The sequence below is a fragment of the Triturus cristatus genome, chromosome 3_1, assembly GCF_964204655.1.
Source record: "Triturus cristatus chromosome 3_1, aTriCri1.1, whole genome shotgun sequence".
NCBI classification, from domain to species: Eukaryota; Metazoa; Chordata; class Amphibia; order Caudata; family Salamandridae; genus Triturus; species Triturus cristatus.
Window position 1 is genome coordinate 555,141,309 of NC_140583.1, and position 18,069 is coordinate 555,159,377.

General features: G+C 41.8%; 1 protein-coding gene across 1 annotated transcript in view; it reads right to left on the bottom strand.

The window, feature by feature from the left end:
* AGBL1 (AGBL carboxypeptidase 1) overlaps positions 1-18,069 on the bottom strand; it is a 3,971,795-nt gene that overhangs the window by 2,630,725 nt on the left and 1,323,001 nt on the right. Inside the window, exon 13 of the mRNA XM_085644473.1 lies at positions 3,162-3,251. Coding sequence (XP_085500599.1) covers positions 3,162-3,251 — 90 coding nt within the window. The remainder of the gene's footprint in view (positions 1-3,161; positions 3,252-18,069) is intronic.

Below are 18,069 nucleotides of genomic sequence, written 5' to 3' on the forward strand. Positions count from 1 at the left end.
TTAGAAAGTTTACATTTTCTTGTCCTAATCATTTATGCTTTCTGAATCACATGACTGAAAAGCTCTTTCATTCGGGTGTGTGTATTCCTCTCAGACAGTGACACACAGGGACTTGCTGTGGGCAGGTTTGGCTACCCTGTCAGGATGTCTGGGGGTGGAGCTGTTCCATGCCCCACTTATACTTCAAGGGCTTACCTCCAGCACACAAAAAGGACCTTGACACCAGTTGTTTATAACCCCAGACCTTGTGCAGCTTTGGCAGGGGAAGGGAATAACTTTTCTGGGATGCGGGTAGTGTAGGGAATTCCCCCTCCACTTTAAAGGCTGTTACCAGGTATAAATATTGGACCATCAGAGCCACTCTTCGGTATGCTCTTAGACCAGGGTGCATTGTAGAGGAAGGACTGCCTTGCCCCTTTAAGGACTGCCCTGCTTCTCCCAGAGGAGTGCCCTGCTGTTTGAGGGCTACCTTGCCTGGCCCTGCAACTGGACCTTCCTGAGGCCTGCTGACCTCTGCTGGAGTGAGTTCCTGGTACTCAAGGGGTGCCTTGCCAAGTCTTGGACTCTTGGCTGGCATAGGTTGAGCTCCTCCTATGAAGAAAGATGAAATTCTGAAGTTTGGGTTCTTAACAACCATGAATAGGACTGGTTGCACCGAAACTCTCCGGCCTGCGATGACAACCAATGCAAATCTCCTGTGAACCCAACTTTCATGCAACAGGTTCCATAAGTGACAATCGGCAAGGTGAGATCAGCACTTCTTGCTACAGCAATGACTACTGTGGTGACCTCCAACGTGAAGCTCCAGCGATGACTATCTGCGTCACCCGACCGACTTTTCATGCTTCATTGACAACACTGCACCGCTCGTCCTCCTCTTTGCGCTACAGCAACAACCATCCACAAAGCTCTCCCTGCTGCTCGCAGCCTTCTTTATCGCTAACGGAACACTTCCTGTCAGACTTTGAGATGGTAACTTTTTCAGTGGGACTAACCTGGTCTTTGTATCTGGCCCACACTTTGTGTGCTTTTAGCTACTGTAGCTACCTAACACAACGAAAGTGCATATCTCCAGTTCCACTGATTGGGCCTCTGTGGTTCTGATATCATTTTATGTTTCTAAATCCACGATTGGTACTTTGATCTTTTAGTTGCTAGTTTTTACCTTAAACTTTTAAAAATTCATAACTCCACTTCTACTCATTGGATTTTTGTTGTTTTGGTGTCAAATGATTTAATACAATCCTTATTAGCATGGGATTTTCCTTGTGTTGTGTTTTCATAGTATTGCAGCTTGTGTGCTGCATAGGTACTTTACATATTGCCTCTAAGTTAAGCCTGCTTGCTTTCTGTCAAGCTAACAGAGGGTTAAGCACAGGTTAATTTAGTAACTTATGTGTTTCACCGACAAGGACTGTGGTTGTTACCTGAGTGGGGCTTCCAACCACTCAACCATAAGTTACATTTCCTACACTTCACCAGTCCTATATTCAGATTTTGAAACAGAAATCCCCTTATATTGGAGAAGCAATACCACCTGGGGCACCAACAAGACCATCTATGGTACTGGAGGGGGGGAGGGCCTCTAGCTTCTTGTCATGGAATACCTTTGGCACATTGTCAGAACCCTCTCCCATTGACCAATAACCAACCTGTCTATATCCTCCTCCACTATATCAGCCCTGAATCATATTTAGACCAACATCCTCTATGGTAGCAAAACTATGTCTAGAAAGCAGTTACTGTATTGCCATCATTGCAAAAGTTGATAATGGAACAACAGATAAAATTCAAAATATGCATTTACATATCCACATTTTGGGTAAAAGTCCAGTATGCATGTTAAAACTGGCAACCCACTAGAAACAAACATGAAAGCAATCTAATCTCAGATTTGGAAGTCCCAATACGAATTTGTCAGTCCAAGAACAAGAGTAAGAAGCATGGAGGTAAAAACACTATAACACCTGACACACAACTATGGAATGTCTTGGACACTTATCTGTGGGCCTTGCCCATCAACTGTTCTCCAACACAGGCTTAAAAACCAACATATTCTGGGAGGCCAGCAGCTTCAATAATTTCTGGCCTCAGCACAACTCTGCCCCATCTCTTGTGGGATTACTCCTTGACGTCTGACCCATATACTACCTGAAAGATGAGCCACAAACATGTTAACCCACTTCTCTTTGTAAATACAGGTTTATGATTTTTGGATGTGTGCCACAGGTCCTTGAGCTTCTCAGTTTTTTATCAACCTTCAGCATCTATGAGTGCAGGAATTCCAGCTCTTGGGCTGAGTGGCCATATTGTTAGTATTCTGCCATGATTGTCTGAAACTGCCATGTGAAGGCTGTTAAAGAGGGTGCATCATAGCAAAAGTGATTGTTTTGCCCTTAAACAAATATTTCAAAATGAAAATTCAAATAAACCGCAGTCTGAGTAGTTCACAGCTATGTAAAGCACTCGGAAATTCAGACTAAAATAATAGTACAACCATAGCAAAAATATGAACCAACTTCTATTCAACAAATTACAAATTACATTTCCAGGATCTCATAACATTATCATTGACAGCATATTAGAGTTCCTCCCCTGCGCATGACGTATGAATTAGAAGAGTAAAGATGATATATGACGGAAGGAGGCAGGCACTGGTGAAACTATATGTCAGACAAAGGCATAGCAATGTTCATGGAACGTGATTCCTCGTGACAAACTAGTAGGGTAGTGAGATCTGTGCCCAGATTGGGTGATACCTTAGTGCTGACTTGTGTGGCGAGGTGCACTGCAAGTAATAGGCATGCCTGGATCTTCCTGACTGTGAATAACATTAACAAATGATGTAGTAGAAGCTATGCATTCCCCATGACATCTGCACTGCTCCCTCGACTCCACTCTTTATATAGCACCTTTGTACCGGGGGATTTGAATCCAGCAGGAAGAGCTCCTGCAGAACCTGACTGGGGAATGTGTATCTATCTTTAAGCTTCAGTGCTTCCAAGAAAAAGTAAACCGCTGAGGCTGCAGAAACGAGCCAGAAAAGACAATTTAAGTGAAGTTGTGTTCCTGGAAACAGTCATTTGTTACCTACAACTATTTAAAGTAACTTTAACAACCATGCCACAGGCTTCCAATCTCTGTGTCAGAGCTTCACTTACCGGCGCACTTGAATGACCTTCCGAAGATTTCCCGATTCAAACTTAGAGTAGAATTGTAGCGATTCTATGTCATCAGAATTTTCCAAAGGCCTAAAAAAGAATTCAATAAGACATTTCAAACGACACAAGGGAAAGTCATACGTTTAAAAAACATACTTTTTCATGCTAAGGCATCACATGCGTAGATGTATTTTACAGAAGTAGGAAGCTGTAGTATCAAGTAAAAACACAAGGCTATAAGTTTAGAAGAGGTTCATTTATAGAAAAGCAGATGGGCAAAGAGTCGCCCCGACTCAGACAGGCGGGTTAGAGCCGCTGAGACTTCAAGGGTGCCCCACAAGCCCACGGAGAGGATTCCAAAGCGCATTCTGAGTGAGGGCTCCAAACTAAGGAAGCCTCTACAGGGACACACCATCTTATAGACACAAAGGAATAACAAGATGCAACGCAATGTCTAACGATCAATCATCAATCGTTATACAGGGAGACTTGGGTCATGATGACAGGCTGCTCCAGTTGGGTTCGAATGACGTGGGTGAAAGAGCCACAAACTAATAGTTGCACCACACTTTAAGGAACCAAAGAAAAAAATCGCAACAAATGCATCACATAATCTGTTGCTTTAGGCTTTCATGTTCTACTAATGTTTTAAATGATGAATCATATTAGTTAACAGAGACACATCACTAATTGTGTTACTATTGTTAACAAGAAATGTACTCAGTGTCATGTTTTAAAACAAGAAATGGTAAGGGTACCTCCAGTTATAGAAACACGATTAGCAAGAGGTTTCAACCCAACCTGAATTTATTGTTTTGCCTTCTTGTAACTGCAACTAGAACAATGTCCACATATTGCCATTGGAAAAACATGAAAACAGTACACTTTGTGCGTTTTTTCATCTAATATATATAGTTTTTATTTTTTTTTATTTTACGGAGTTTTATATAGCGCGAACTTGACCCCAAAGGTATCGGGTATCAGAGCGCTTTACATAGCACCAGTTGCGTTACACAAGGACACATTTATTTTTGTTAGGCACGGGGAGATTAAGTGATTTGCCCAGAATCACAGGATGTTCAGCTTCATTGCCGAGACTCGAACCCACGTTCCCCAGATTCGAGGTCGACCGCCCTAGCCGTTAGTCAATCTCCTCTCCATATAGATATATGTAATCGTTTTTTCTGCGCAAATTATGCAAGCTCAAATCACAAAGATATCTTTTTGTTGATAAATAACTTTGCACACAAATAATTTCAAATTCTAGGGTTGGATAATTGGACTGAAAGGGTAGGTTGGGGAGTTGAAATTATCACACATGGAAATCGCTTCTTCAATTATGAAGGGATGTGCCCACATGTGCACAGCCCCATGCCATCCCTTGTAACTAAACAGGCAAAGTACATGCTTTAAGGGACAATTTGAGATAGGGGATCATGGATCAATTTCCATAACCTAATGGTGAGCTAGTACAAATATTTGATTTCTATCACTTAGTTAAGTTTAGACATTTTCACAAGAAACAACGCAAAGGATTGCTACTTAAGAACAATACTGTAAAAAGATATCCCTGCATATGCATGGGTGGATGTCAGGGACCAGCCAATACTGCTGGCAACTCGCCCACATGATGTCACCCACTAACAGTAAGATGAACCTCACTAACATAAGCAACACCACAGTTTGTGCTTCCAATATTAAACCCCATTTAACCCTGATGATATCGCAGGACGTGCCATAACAAGGCCTCTGACCCTGGCAGAAATACCAGCAGTGACCGGCAAAGGTAAATGCAGTGCGGCAGAAGGCCGGGGCGGGGTGGGAAGGGGGAAGTCAACAGACGACGGAATAGGTATAATGAAATAAATAAATAATACCTATTCTGTCATCTGTCGGCTTTCCCCCCTGCCGCGCCCAGCCCCGCCCAACCGCCTCACCTCGCTTACCTGTGCCGGCCGCCACTGAGAACTACTGAAAGATATTTTGTTAGTCATGCAAGGCATTTACAGCTCTCGTTTGAAATACATGATGTAGAATTTAATAGGAGGGCAGGGAATGAATTCCAAGTATAAGCCATGTTTAAATGGCAAGATATTAGCCCAAATGCAAAAAGGTGGTCAGATCTTCTGAAAGATGTGTCATTTGAATCATTGCATTCTCTAGCTTCCATTCCCATATTTGCCTTACCTACGCTGGCCCCTATTTCAAGAAAATTATTTCTACTATGACTGTGTATAAGGAGGTAAACACCATTAGGGACATAGGGGTCGAGGGACTGCCAGGGATGTTTTTATGCAATTCCTCATCCTGAGACATGATGGACAATGAGAAACCATTTAAGGAAAATTCTGCAAATGTAATATCAGTGATTCAAACTTTATAAACAGTCGTGCAAAGGCAAAACAATATAAACACCCACGCTAAGATAGCAGTTTAGCGCATTCATATGATTTTGCTGTGACTTACTCTTGTAGTGCTTCTGCGTTAATCCAGAATTCCATGATTAAGCCAAGAGTAAACAAGTATTATTCCTTGGTTACTAATGGGATTCAGGAGTATGTCTGAGGCTCTTCAGGAGTAAGTCTTACGTACTCATTACAAAATCTTCCTAATTGAAAAACAGGATGCATTTCAAAAAGAAAATTAATACATTTTCTAAGCATTTACCAGGCAGCAGTAGTAAGAACGACTGTCTATTTGTAAAACAAAAAACGTGCTGATATTTACAAAAGGGAAGGTGCCCCTTGGGTACTCCTTCCTGTTTTTTGAATGCTTACCACCATTTTTGACTTGGTGGTAACATTTTATTATTTTACGACCAGGATTTTGGTTGCAAAACATTAATACATAAGCTAAAAAACCTGTATTTAGAAGGGGCACCCTTTACACAACCCTTCCAAGTTTTTATTCTGTAGTTATTCTAAAACCCAAATTGTGATTCTGTGGCATCTTACTGAATCGCAATATGAAATTGGTACATTTAAACAATCGATTTTGCAGTCGCAAAAGCTCAAATTTGACCTTTGTGACCATAAAATAATTTGATTCATTAGACCATTAATTCTCCAAAGTCGAACATGTGGGGTTAAAGACTCAGCTCTCAATAAACACAGTACTTATGTTTAAGAAAACAAGAAGCATTTTCTTACTACAAACACTGGAAAATATACTGCACATCAGGCACAGAGGGCACTAATTACTGAGTAGCAATGTGAAACAGTGTTGGTGGGTGGTGATGTAGGAGCAGTCTTTTAATTAAATGGCATTCGCCTTTTGGAAAAATGCCAGTTGGGATCTCTTTAGTAAATCTTATGAGGTTTGCTCTTTCTTTTACTGACAAACTTGGATTTCCACCCAATTAAGCACACTGTACTCACCTATTTCGGTGCAATGCCATGATACCTCCCTGTCAATTGTGATGTAGTCTGTGAGGCCTAAAAGTACAGTTGGCTGCTCCAAGCATCACTGTCAGCAGGAGTGGACCAATTCCTGGTGGTGTGCAGCACACAGTCTGCTGTGTGCAGATGCAGACAGCATGGTCTTAACTCTGGCTTAGCCTACGGGATCTCTGCATAGGAAAAAACATCAGCAGCTGAACCGCGCTTAAGTAATGGCAGCAAAATCAGCAGTCATTCAGAGGCATGCTGAGGGTCACAGTGCTCTATGTCCATGGAGATATTGCTGGATCTTCCATGGCTCCAGTCTGAAAAAACACCCCTTCCAAACAAGCAGGTGCTTATTCTAGGTCACATGTGAAACTCCTCCTGTGGCACTCAACTCCCTCGACACTTGAAGTCTTTCTTGGAAGTTGGACTGTATCCAACAGTCGAGTGTGTTTTAGAGCTTCAGCACAACTCGGTACAAGGTCGCAAGTCCTGGCAGATTCCCAGACACTCTCTGCACAGGTGTTGATTTAACCGTTAATGGGTTGACATGCCCGTGCCTCTAGATATTCTTGCATTTTTTCTATGTGGATCACTCCCATTTTACAGTAGTCACATCACTTCACCTCACAAGCTCCTTTGCAACCTTTGTTTCTTCTGAGCAGCATCTCCTTTCTACACAGACACCTCCAATGACCCTCCTGTGAAATCAGTCAGCACTCTCCTTCGATATTAGTTGCAGGCAGCAACCCAAGCAAAAGCTGTCTAGTCAACTCTGAGGAGCCGTTATAACGTATAATGAGCCTCAACCCCACGGTGAACCTAATCACTAGAACATACAAAAATATACCAACCAAGGAAGGCAACACCTTCTTTTATTTCACTTTACTTTTCATGCATAAATAAAAAAAGTTACAACCTTTCAGCATCCTAAAAATCGCTCTAAAAGGTGAAAAAATAATGATAGAAGTTGCAGACACTATGTGAAGTAGAGTATCTGTGGTTTTATCTCTTTTCAGATAGTCACAACACCCTCGCCTCATCCATGACCTATGAGGTAAATAGAGAATCATGAAAAGGTAAAAAAGTACTTCAAATAAGTTTCCTCTGCTGAATGTATACACTATTTACCCAGATGCTTGACGAATAGTTAAGGAACTCAGTTGCTTCCTTTTCCTCCTTCCTTCCCTATCCTATAACAAAGTCTGTCATATCCCAAATAGGATTCTTTACTATTCTTCTTCACTGTCATTTGCAGGTACCTCGCAGAACATAAGATGGCTATAATATATGGCCCCACACATAAGATAAAATTCTGTAATAAGTTTGACCCGAGAAAATAATCTTATGCAAAGTAAAGTTGTTTTTTTTAGACTACATACCATGTATAATGTGAAAATAAGGCACAATAGGTTTTTAATCATGCTCTTTTTCCTCACCGAACTATGGGCCCGATTCACAGAACTAATTTAAGACAAAATCCTAAACTTACTACTTTTGGTATTCATAGAAGTTAGGATTTTGTCTTAAGTTTGTCTTAAGACAGACTTAAGACAGACTTAAGTTAGGATGTTGTCTTAAGTCTGTCTTAAGTCTGTCTTAAGTCTGTCTTAAGCTTGTCTTAAGTTTGTCTTAAGTTTGTCTTAAGTCTTTCTTAAGTCTGTCTTAAGTCTGTCTTAAGTTTGTCTTAAGACAAACTTAAGACAAACTTAAGACAAAATCCTAACTTCTGTGAATACCAAAAGTAGTAAGTTTAGGATTTTGTCTTAAGTTAGTTCTGTGAATCAGCCCCTATAGGTTCAGTGCAAGCCATCCATACTCACAATAAATTGATCAGTGAGAAGACATTAAAGTAGTGACTTACGAGTCAACTGACTTATAACAAGGGTTCTTCAGATCTCAGAAGCCGGTCCTGATTAAGATTCGGACCGTTATGGGCAATAATGGCCGAAACATGTTAACTGTACATGTGTGATGTTAAGGGTAATTTACACATCCAAACAAAATCAATTCTCACTTTCTAATCTTAGCCCTGAATACTGTACCCACATTAAAAGTCACTTGTTAGATACAGGAGGCAATTTTAACTTTTTTTACCACATGGATCCCACCAGTACTTTCCCTCAAAAGGAGGCGGTACTCACCTAGGAAAGCAAGTACCTAGGTGCAAAACCCAATGGTGATGCTACCCGATACTACACCATAATGGTGACCACTTAACACAACCAGTGGCAAATATTGGTTGAGGGTTTCGGGTAGATAAGTTGTACATAAAGCCACCAGAAAACCTGCAAGTTCACTCTCGTTTGATTAAGATAGTCAACTCTTCTTCAGTATACTGGTCTGGAAGATGGCAAGTGGAGTTGGCAGTCAGCACTCTATCCCTGGAGCTCAAAGGAATCTTCCAATCACCACTGGTTGCGATACCAGGCTTTGGGTCACAAAATCATGGTTCTTAACTAGAAGTTTCTTCCCCATCTTAATAAACAAGTTGCAGACAGTTCTTATGTATTTCAGCAGTTTAGTTCTGCAACCTATGCTATAGCATTTGTACTTTTTGTGATTTCCATGCAGACTGGTCCAACCCTCGTCATCAAGCATCCAATAGCAAGTGAAGGTATGTCACTTAACTACCCAATTAACTACCTTTTAACTTGCCGGGGATAGTCTCCCACAGAAAACAATGGCCCAGAAAGGGGAAGAAAGACCTCTCTAGTTTCAAGGAGTCCATCTGTCTCCTTTCCAAATGTCTGCAACACTCCTCTGTATGACCCACTGAAAGATCACTGAAATGTTCTTCGGGAGCCCTGTGATATGCTTATTTTCTCTGGACTCTTCCTCCAAGCCTTTATCTTGGGTACCACCAAAGTATGCCCAATATGAAATAAAATGGAACCCACGGTTGCTGTAGCCACATGCACTATTTGATTTCCACACGCATCGCTCACATAAAGGCAATGCAAGCACATGTAACATCTACACACATACAGATCACACACATGGATAGGCAATGAACTTGGTCATAGAAGAATGGCAGAAACACCCACACACACACATATATATATATATATATATATATATATATATATATATATTCAGTGAAAAAACCATAGGTTTCACACATGTTATAGTTAGCTGGACATTTTACTGATAAAAAACCAATGAAATTCCCCCGTTATAGTTAGTGCAGGCAACTATAACTCACACGACCGCAATCCTCTGCTGATGACATATGTGTCTTTATGAAAAAAAAATATTTGTAATATATGTATAGCTAAAATTTAATGGAAGAAGACATGGGCAAATAAGTGTCTAAATACAGTATTAGCATCAGCAGAGGATTGCGGTCGCGTGAGTTATAGTTGCCTGCACTAACTATAACGGGGGAATTTCATTGGTTTTTTATCAGTAAAATGTCCAGCTAACTATAACATGTGTGAAACCTATGGTTTTTTCACTGAATTTGCAAGGTTTTTTAAATGCTAATTCCTAACTATAACGTGTGTGAAACCTATGTTTTTTTCAGTGAATTTGTACGGTTTTTAAAATGCTAAGTTACTTTACGCCATTCGTGGCGTGCGCGCCCACTTAACGCAGTTCGTTCCGTGCGCACACGGTGCGCTTCGCGCACCGCGCGCCCACTTTACGCAGTTAGTGCCGTGCACGCACGGTGGGCACGCGGTGCGCTATGCGCACCGCGTGCCCACGTTACGCTGGATGGGCCATGTACGCACGATGCGCTTCGCGCACCATGCGCACATGGAGGACATATTATGCGCTTCGTTGTGAAAGGTAAGCTTTTGAACTTTCTTATAGAAAAAATTATGCAATGCACAAATGGTGCCCTTCAGGCACCATTGGCATACGGGGTGGGGAGAGTGTGGATAATTTTTTTTTTTTAAATAGTTTTTACCGTACGCGTACGGTAAGCGTAATCGGCGATTTTTAAAAAAAAATTAAAAATGAATTTTTGGCCTTGGGGATTCGTTGGGGACACATTCATCAAGGCTAGGTGGTTAGGAGCTGTCTAAACAGTCCCTTTACATGTTTTTTGCCTTTGTTTTTCCTCCCCCCCTCAGAGTGCGAGATAGAAAATGGCGGCCGCCGCTTCCTGGTTTCGAACGATTCGAATGTTTACTAAGATCTAACAGCCAATCAGAATCGCGCTCGCGCACGGCACCGTACGCGTACGGTAAGCTTACCGTAAGCGCACGGTAAGCGCACCGTAAGCTGGCTCAGATATATATATTGATTTAAATGCTATTTTCTCAGGAACTACTGAACAGATTTACACCAGACCTACAAAAGGCACTTCCTTGACCTGAGGACTACCTCTCTGCCAAATTTCAAGTAACTCTGTTCAGCCATTCGGGCTGTAGCTGTGTCTAAAGGTCCTATGGAAAAATGCATGGGAAAAATGCGTTTTGGGACCCCCTTTTTTCTCAGCCCCCGCTTGACGAATCCCCCCGAGACTTTCAGGGTAGGAGCGGAGCGTAGCGCCCCACCTATTTTGAAAATTTCGCGAGGATTCGTCGACCGGCGCCAAAGTTATTCCAAATAGAATGTTGCGGATTTCCTATGGTAAGAGGGTCCTAACTATAACTACCTACTGGCGACCGCCAGTAGGTAATATATATATATATATATATATATATATATATATATTAAACAATCCAATTCAAACGGTACTGAAGAGGTGCTGACACCGTGGGAAATCCATCAAGAAAATATTTTATTCACACCAAAGCCAAACGCGTTTCGACGGACTTGCCGCCTTGGTCACTGAACACAGGTAGGACATAATTACTGCGTTTAAATACACCCTTAGCTTGTTAACCTATGGCGGTTATTCATAAACATAGAAAGAGTCACTGTTATATAACGAGTATTTTTTGAAAAAACAAGTGTTTGTACATAGAAATAATGATTTCATAAACGTTAACTTTTCATTGTTAAACGTAAAACATCAGCATTGCAAACATGTACTTAAATGTTATTAAATTAACTCGCTAACAAAACAATTAAACCCAAGTGGGTAGTGACTGCATGTGACTCCAATGTGAGGGTTCAAAGCGCCTAAAGGAAAAGCAAGCTAGTATTAATCTTGGCTGAACCAAAAGTCTAAACCTGTGCTTAAGAAGAGTGAGCAAAAAACACAAAAAGAAGTCTTTCAAATAAATGAATAAACACACAGTGCAATGTTACTTCAATGCTACATGTACTGTGTTGCATTTGTTTAGCTTTATTTTTGCAGATGCACACTAAGGGCCTCATCCGCGTTAAGTCCATTCGGAATCCTGCTATTGAGTAGCAAGATGTATCTTGATTCGAGTTTGCGCAGAGATAGTAATCTGTTCCCTCCTCGAATGTTTTTGGGGACACTATCTATCACAAAATATGTGAGATCCTCACTTCTACCCCTGTGTATGGTGTTTATGTGACGTGCCACAGGGTAAGATGGATCATCACTATTTATTGCACGTAGGTGCTGCAGAATTCGTACGTGTACCTGATGGATGGTGCTACCCACATACAATTTATTACAGGTACACTTGAGAACATACACTGCAAATTCTGTTTTGCAAGTGAAATTACTGCGGATTTCAAAAGGAGTCTGTTTAAAGGGCAAACTTAGGCTGCGGGTGTTAACCCCAAACTTGCACGCCTTACATTTCGCACATTTATAGAATCCATTCCTTGCTTTGAGCCAATCTGTTTTAGTGTCTAGTCTGGGTGAATTGCAAACTAGCTCCTGCCTCATTGATTTTGCTCGTCTGAATGTGATTTGCGGTGGTTTGCTACATATCTCTCCTATTGTTGGATCACTTCTTACCGCTTGCCAATGTTTCGTCAGTATTCTGCATATATTGTTGTGATAGATATTATAGCCAGTGATAAGTCGTGGTGGTGTGCTAGCTGAAGGGTCACATGGTGGTATGGAAATAGTTTTATCTCTTTTAAGTAGCTTCGATCTCTCCACTGCGGCACATTTGTTTTCTGCCTTATAGAGGATCTCTGGTTTGTATCCCCTATTGATATATATATATTCACTGAAAAAACCATAGGTTTCAGGGGCGTCATAGTTAGCGCGGAACATTTCACTCGTACAAAGCCATTGAAATTCCCCCGTTATAGTTAGTTCAGCTAACTATAACTCGCTCCCGCAATGCACTGCTGATGACATCACATATTACATCACTCATGAAATGGTCAGTGACATCACTCATGACATCACTATTAAGCGCCACAGAACTGCGTTGCAGAGAGGGGAACACCTCTCTGCAACGCAGCTCAGTGGCTCATACTGGAGGTTCCTGGTGGGCTAGTTTGCCCCCAGGGAACCCCAGTATTGAAGGGGATTTAATTTCCCAATTTAAAACGCGCCACAGGGTGCGTTTGCAGAATGGTTCCATGTGGGGGCGGGGCCAAGGCACAATCGCGTATCTTTAAATTTTTTTGGAAGGGGGGCTGTGTAGCCGCTCTTCTTTTTACTTTGTTTGGGCCCTGGAGACCCCATCCCCCAAGGCCTGACCCCCAATGTTAAAAAAAAAAAAATTATTAACAGGAAGGGGCCACAAGGGCCCCCATCCCATGCCCAATTCTGGGCCCCAGGGACCCCCTCCCCCAGGGCATGGGCATTTTTTTAAATATTCTTTTGGAGGGGGGCTGCATGGCCCCCCTCCTACGGCCATTTATGGCCCCAGGGACCCTATCCCCGGGGCCCTCCTTTGCATTTTTTTAAAACATTTTTACTAATTATTATTCGGGAGGGGGGCCACGTGGCAACCCTCCCTGGCCACTTCTGGCCCGGGGACCCCAGCGTTGAGGACCGTGGGGGGAGCCCCAATGCCCCCACAGTCCCAGCTGGCTCCCCGCCTACAGCGGGAGAAGGCATTGCTTTTCCACATGGGGAGCTGCTAGGATGCAGCTCCTCATGTGGAAAAGCAATCTGCTTTGGTATTTGGAAGAGAGAGCAGGTTTCCTGCTCTCTCTTCCAAATTCCGAAACAGAGTTTGCTATGACAGGGTGGGAGCCGCGAGGCTCCCGCCCTGCCATAGCAAACTGCAGTGTACTGGTCGTGGGCACCCCCGGGACACTGCAGGAGCCGGCCCTGGGGGGTGGCGTTCCCCAGGGCCATCACCGGGTCCATGAGGGGGGCCGCACGGGCCCCCTCCCAACATCTACAAAGCCCCGGGGGTGGTGGTACCCGGGGCTTTGGGGGTCCATCACAGACCCCTAATTTAAAGATTTAGAGCGCCAGGGAAGTGGCAGTCCCCGGGGTGTGTGGGGGGACTCAAGCCCCCACACAGGTTTAAAAAATAAATAAATTTAAAAGAAGCCCCGGGGGGTGGCAGTCCCCGGGGCTGCGGGGTGCCATGAGCCCCCCGCAAATATTTTAGATAAGCCCCGGGGACCTGATCAGAGAGAGGAGGGAACAGAGTAAAAGAACGGAGGTGTCTTGAATCCAAATTTATCATAAGATACTACACAGTACACCCTAAGGGATTAAACAAGGATGAGGAGCTGCGGGTCCATTTGGGTTAAGGTTGTCTAAGAGTCTAAGAGTTTTATTTTACAAATCAGGTCAGATCTATTCTACTGTATAGGTAACGTATATTGAAAGCTTTGTTTGCCTTTTAAATATTTTTATTGATAAATTTTTTCCCCACATTTTATTTCCCCCCCCCTCCCCCATTACATGGACAAGGCACAATAAGTTTCATAAGGCAGCCACATACTCAACTACATATTCAAAAGAAAAATGGAAAGTGAAATATTACAATATACATACTACATACAGATCCTATCATAATATATACGGATACAAATAATATATGTTAACATTCCATAATACATACATTCCTCAAAATACCTTATTCAGTTCCAGCCTTCCATTGAATCAAAGGACCCCAGATTTGTATACCCAGCTTTTTACCCTTTCTCCCTTTCCTAGAGTAAATAGCTGTTTCCAATTTTTGTATTGACAAAGTTTTTCCTAGCCATTGATGATACGTAGGAGGATTTGGATCTAACCAAGTTGAGGCCACAAGCAGTCTAAAAATCGACATTGCTACAAACAGAAAATATTTACAATTAATTTGTCCGTTGGGGGATATTCCCAACAAAATAGTTGCTGAGTCCAACTCTATTGTTGTGTCTAAGGCATTCCGGAAAAAATTCCCGATATCTTGTTTTATCTTATCTAAGTGTGGACAAGTAGAGAAAATATGTAACAAATTGGCCTCCATACTGCCACATCTAAAACACGAGATGCCCGACACAGCCCCCCATTGAGCAATTTTCCATGGCGTATAATACAGGTGATACAGGCTCTTGTAGTGCTGGGCCTGAAGAGACGCTGAGCATAGTAATTTACATCCCATCTCAAGTGATTCAGAGAAAATATCTCTTTCTCTAGCTATATCTAAATCTGAGGACCATTTGTTTATCCATTTGTCAAGATCATCCTTTTTTAACTTTGTCATTTCTAAATAAAATCTTTTTATAGTACAGTCATTACCTTTTTGTATAAGATCCATCATTATACTCCTCCCAAAGCCTAGAGCTCCCCCTTTTTTATTTAATATACAACTCCTTATTTGAAGGTATTTAAAGAAATGATTTGTGTTTAACATATACTTGTTTTTCAAATCTATAAATTGTAAGATGCCATTATCATCCCACATATCACCAATCATTCTTATACCTTGACTCTCCCATTCCTCATATACCATTCCTGAGAACACAGCCCTAGGTAATGAGGGATTATTTTTGAATCTAGTATATACACTATATTTCCCTATTCCAACTTTTTTGGAAAATCCTTTCCATATGCTGTAGGCCGCCATAATTATCTTAAAACGTGTTCTTTTAAAGTAACTTCCATCAGTAAATCTTAAAAAAATATTTTCAGCATTTGTACCCAGAGCTAAACCATATATAGCCAGCGAGCCTGTCTTATCCCATCCATCCATCTCAGCCCCCCCAATTAATCCAGCCATTCCTTGTATTGCTGCAGCCCAATAATATACCTTTAGATCCGGCAGTGACCACCCCCCTCTCTCCCTGGGAAGGGACATATACCTCAATGCCCTCCGGGTTTTACCTCTAGCCCAAATAAAACGATTTACCATACTTTCACAAATTTTAAACCACTTATTTTCAATTAGAAGAGGGATTGCCCTAAAAAGATACAACAGTTTGGGTAAGATCAGCATTTTAATAATATTAACTCGCCCAACTAATGATAAATGTAAGTTCTCATAACGATCCAAATCTTTTCTTGCCTTTTCGATTACTGGGGCAATATTATTATCCACCAAACTATCTAAATTAGACATAATATTAATTCCGAGGTATTTCCCTGCCGGCACTACTCTTCTATCTTCACAAGGTGTAAAAGAATTTTTAATAATCTGGGTTTGAGACACGTTCAATGAGTACCCTGAGACTTGTCCAAATCTTAAGGCCTCGGCCTCTACAAATGTGGTTGCTTCCGTTGGGCAAGGTGTTATCACCGCAACGTCGTCAGCATAGGCTAATATCTTGCATGGCCCAAGAACTGTATTGACTGGGGTGATCTCTGGTGCTGATTCTATCTTCCGTATTAAGGGATCCATATAGATGGCAAATAGTAGCAAGGGAGAGAAAGGACATCCCTGGCGAGTTCCTCTCTTGATTTTAAATTGACCAGTTATACCCCCGTTTATCCTTAATGCTGCACCTGGGTCCATATATAGAGTCTGAATTGCTTTCAAATAGCCTCCTCTAATCCCAACTCTAGCTAGGGTCTGCCACAAATACTGCCAGGAGACCCGATCAAATGCTTTTTCCGCATCCAAAAGCATAACTGCCATCGGGTCTCCTGCTACTTCCGCCACATCAAATAAAGTTATAACTTTTCTAATATGGTGAGTTGTCCCTCTACCAGGAATAAACCCATGTTGGTTATCACTAACCAGGTTACTTATAATTCTTGCAAATCTTGCAGCCAGTGCCTTTGAATAAATTTTGGTGTCATTATTCATCAATGTTATTGGGCGGTACGACCCTGGTTCATTCGGGGGCTTTTCTTTTTTTAAAATTAATACTATATCTGCCCCGCTCCAGGATTTGGGAATGGATACCCCACTTTGTGCAGCTTGAAACATTTGAGTTAAATTATTACCTAAACATCCCCAGAAAGTTTTATAAAACTCGATCGGTAGCTGATCAGGTCCAGCAGCCTTCCCCGAGGGTAGAGCAGTCATTGCTTCTTTAATCTCAGTTTCGTCCAATACGGTCTCTAATTCCTCTGCATCTTCAGGGGATATAGTTTTTACCTCAATGTTCTGGAGATATTCATTTATTCTATCGATACTACTGGGATCTTTCTCATCATATAAAGATTGGTAAAACTTCCTAAAGACCTCCCGAATTTCTTCTGGATCTGAATGTAGTTGTCCCTTTTCATCCTTTATTTCCTTAATCGTCCCTGCCGCCGCTATCTGTCTGGTTCGTATAGCAAGGACTCGCCCTATTTTCTCACTGAACTCGTAACATCTCTCCCTTCTAATTGTATATTGCTTTGCGGCTCTATTAACAAGTTCTTCCTCTGCCTCACTTTTCACCTTCAGTAATTCTATTACGAATTGTTCAGTCGGCTCTCCCCTTATTACACAGTTATTAAGTTGTTCTTCTGCCTCCAGTACTTTTCCCTCTTTCTCCTTATATCGCAGTCTTTCTGTTTTCCTCTTGAAGGCGCTATAACTACACGTTTCACCGCGTGCTCCTGCCTTAAAGGCATCCCATACTATGCCAACTGCAGCAGTTCCTCTATTATATTCAAAGAATTCAGTAATCCATTTAGACATATGTTTTATATAGTCATCATCTAAAAGCAATCCCCTTTCGAATGTCCACTCCCTTCTTATTGTTGTTCCCCCACTCTGCTTTATCGTTAGGATTAGGGGATTGTGGTCACTAAGTATCCGAGGAAGTCTATCAATTTCCACTATACTAATTAAATCATTGGAAACCAGGAAGTAATCCAGCCTAACGCATATCTGATGCGGTGCTGAATAATATGTATAACCGAGTTGTTTCGATCTGATTGACCCCCAGACATCTCGCAATGTATTATTTTCTAAAAGATCAGTAAGGGCCTTGTAGACCTTTTTTTTCCTCCCCTTATACTGTCTTATTGAACCTGATCCTAGACCCTCCGCTCCGTCAATATTTAAGTCTCCACCTATAATAACTCGAGGGGCCCAGTCTGCCAACTCAGAATCCAGAAATTGCAGAATTTCTGGATCGTCCTGTGTAGAACCATATGCTGCAACTAATGTTGTCCACACCCCCCCTAATAGTACCTCAACCATCGCCCATCTCCCCCAATTATCTCTTAACTTTCTCCTTGTTACTACATTTTTATCCCTCGATAGAATCGCTACCCCTCTCTGTTTAACTCCTTGTTTAGAAGCAACTATTAATTGAAACCCCAGCTGATTAAGATATATCTCATGGGTACTCATTACATGTGTCTC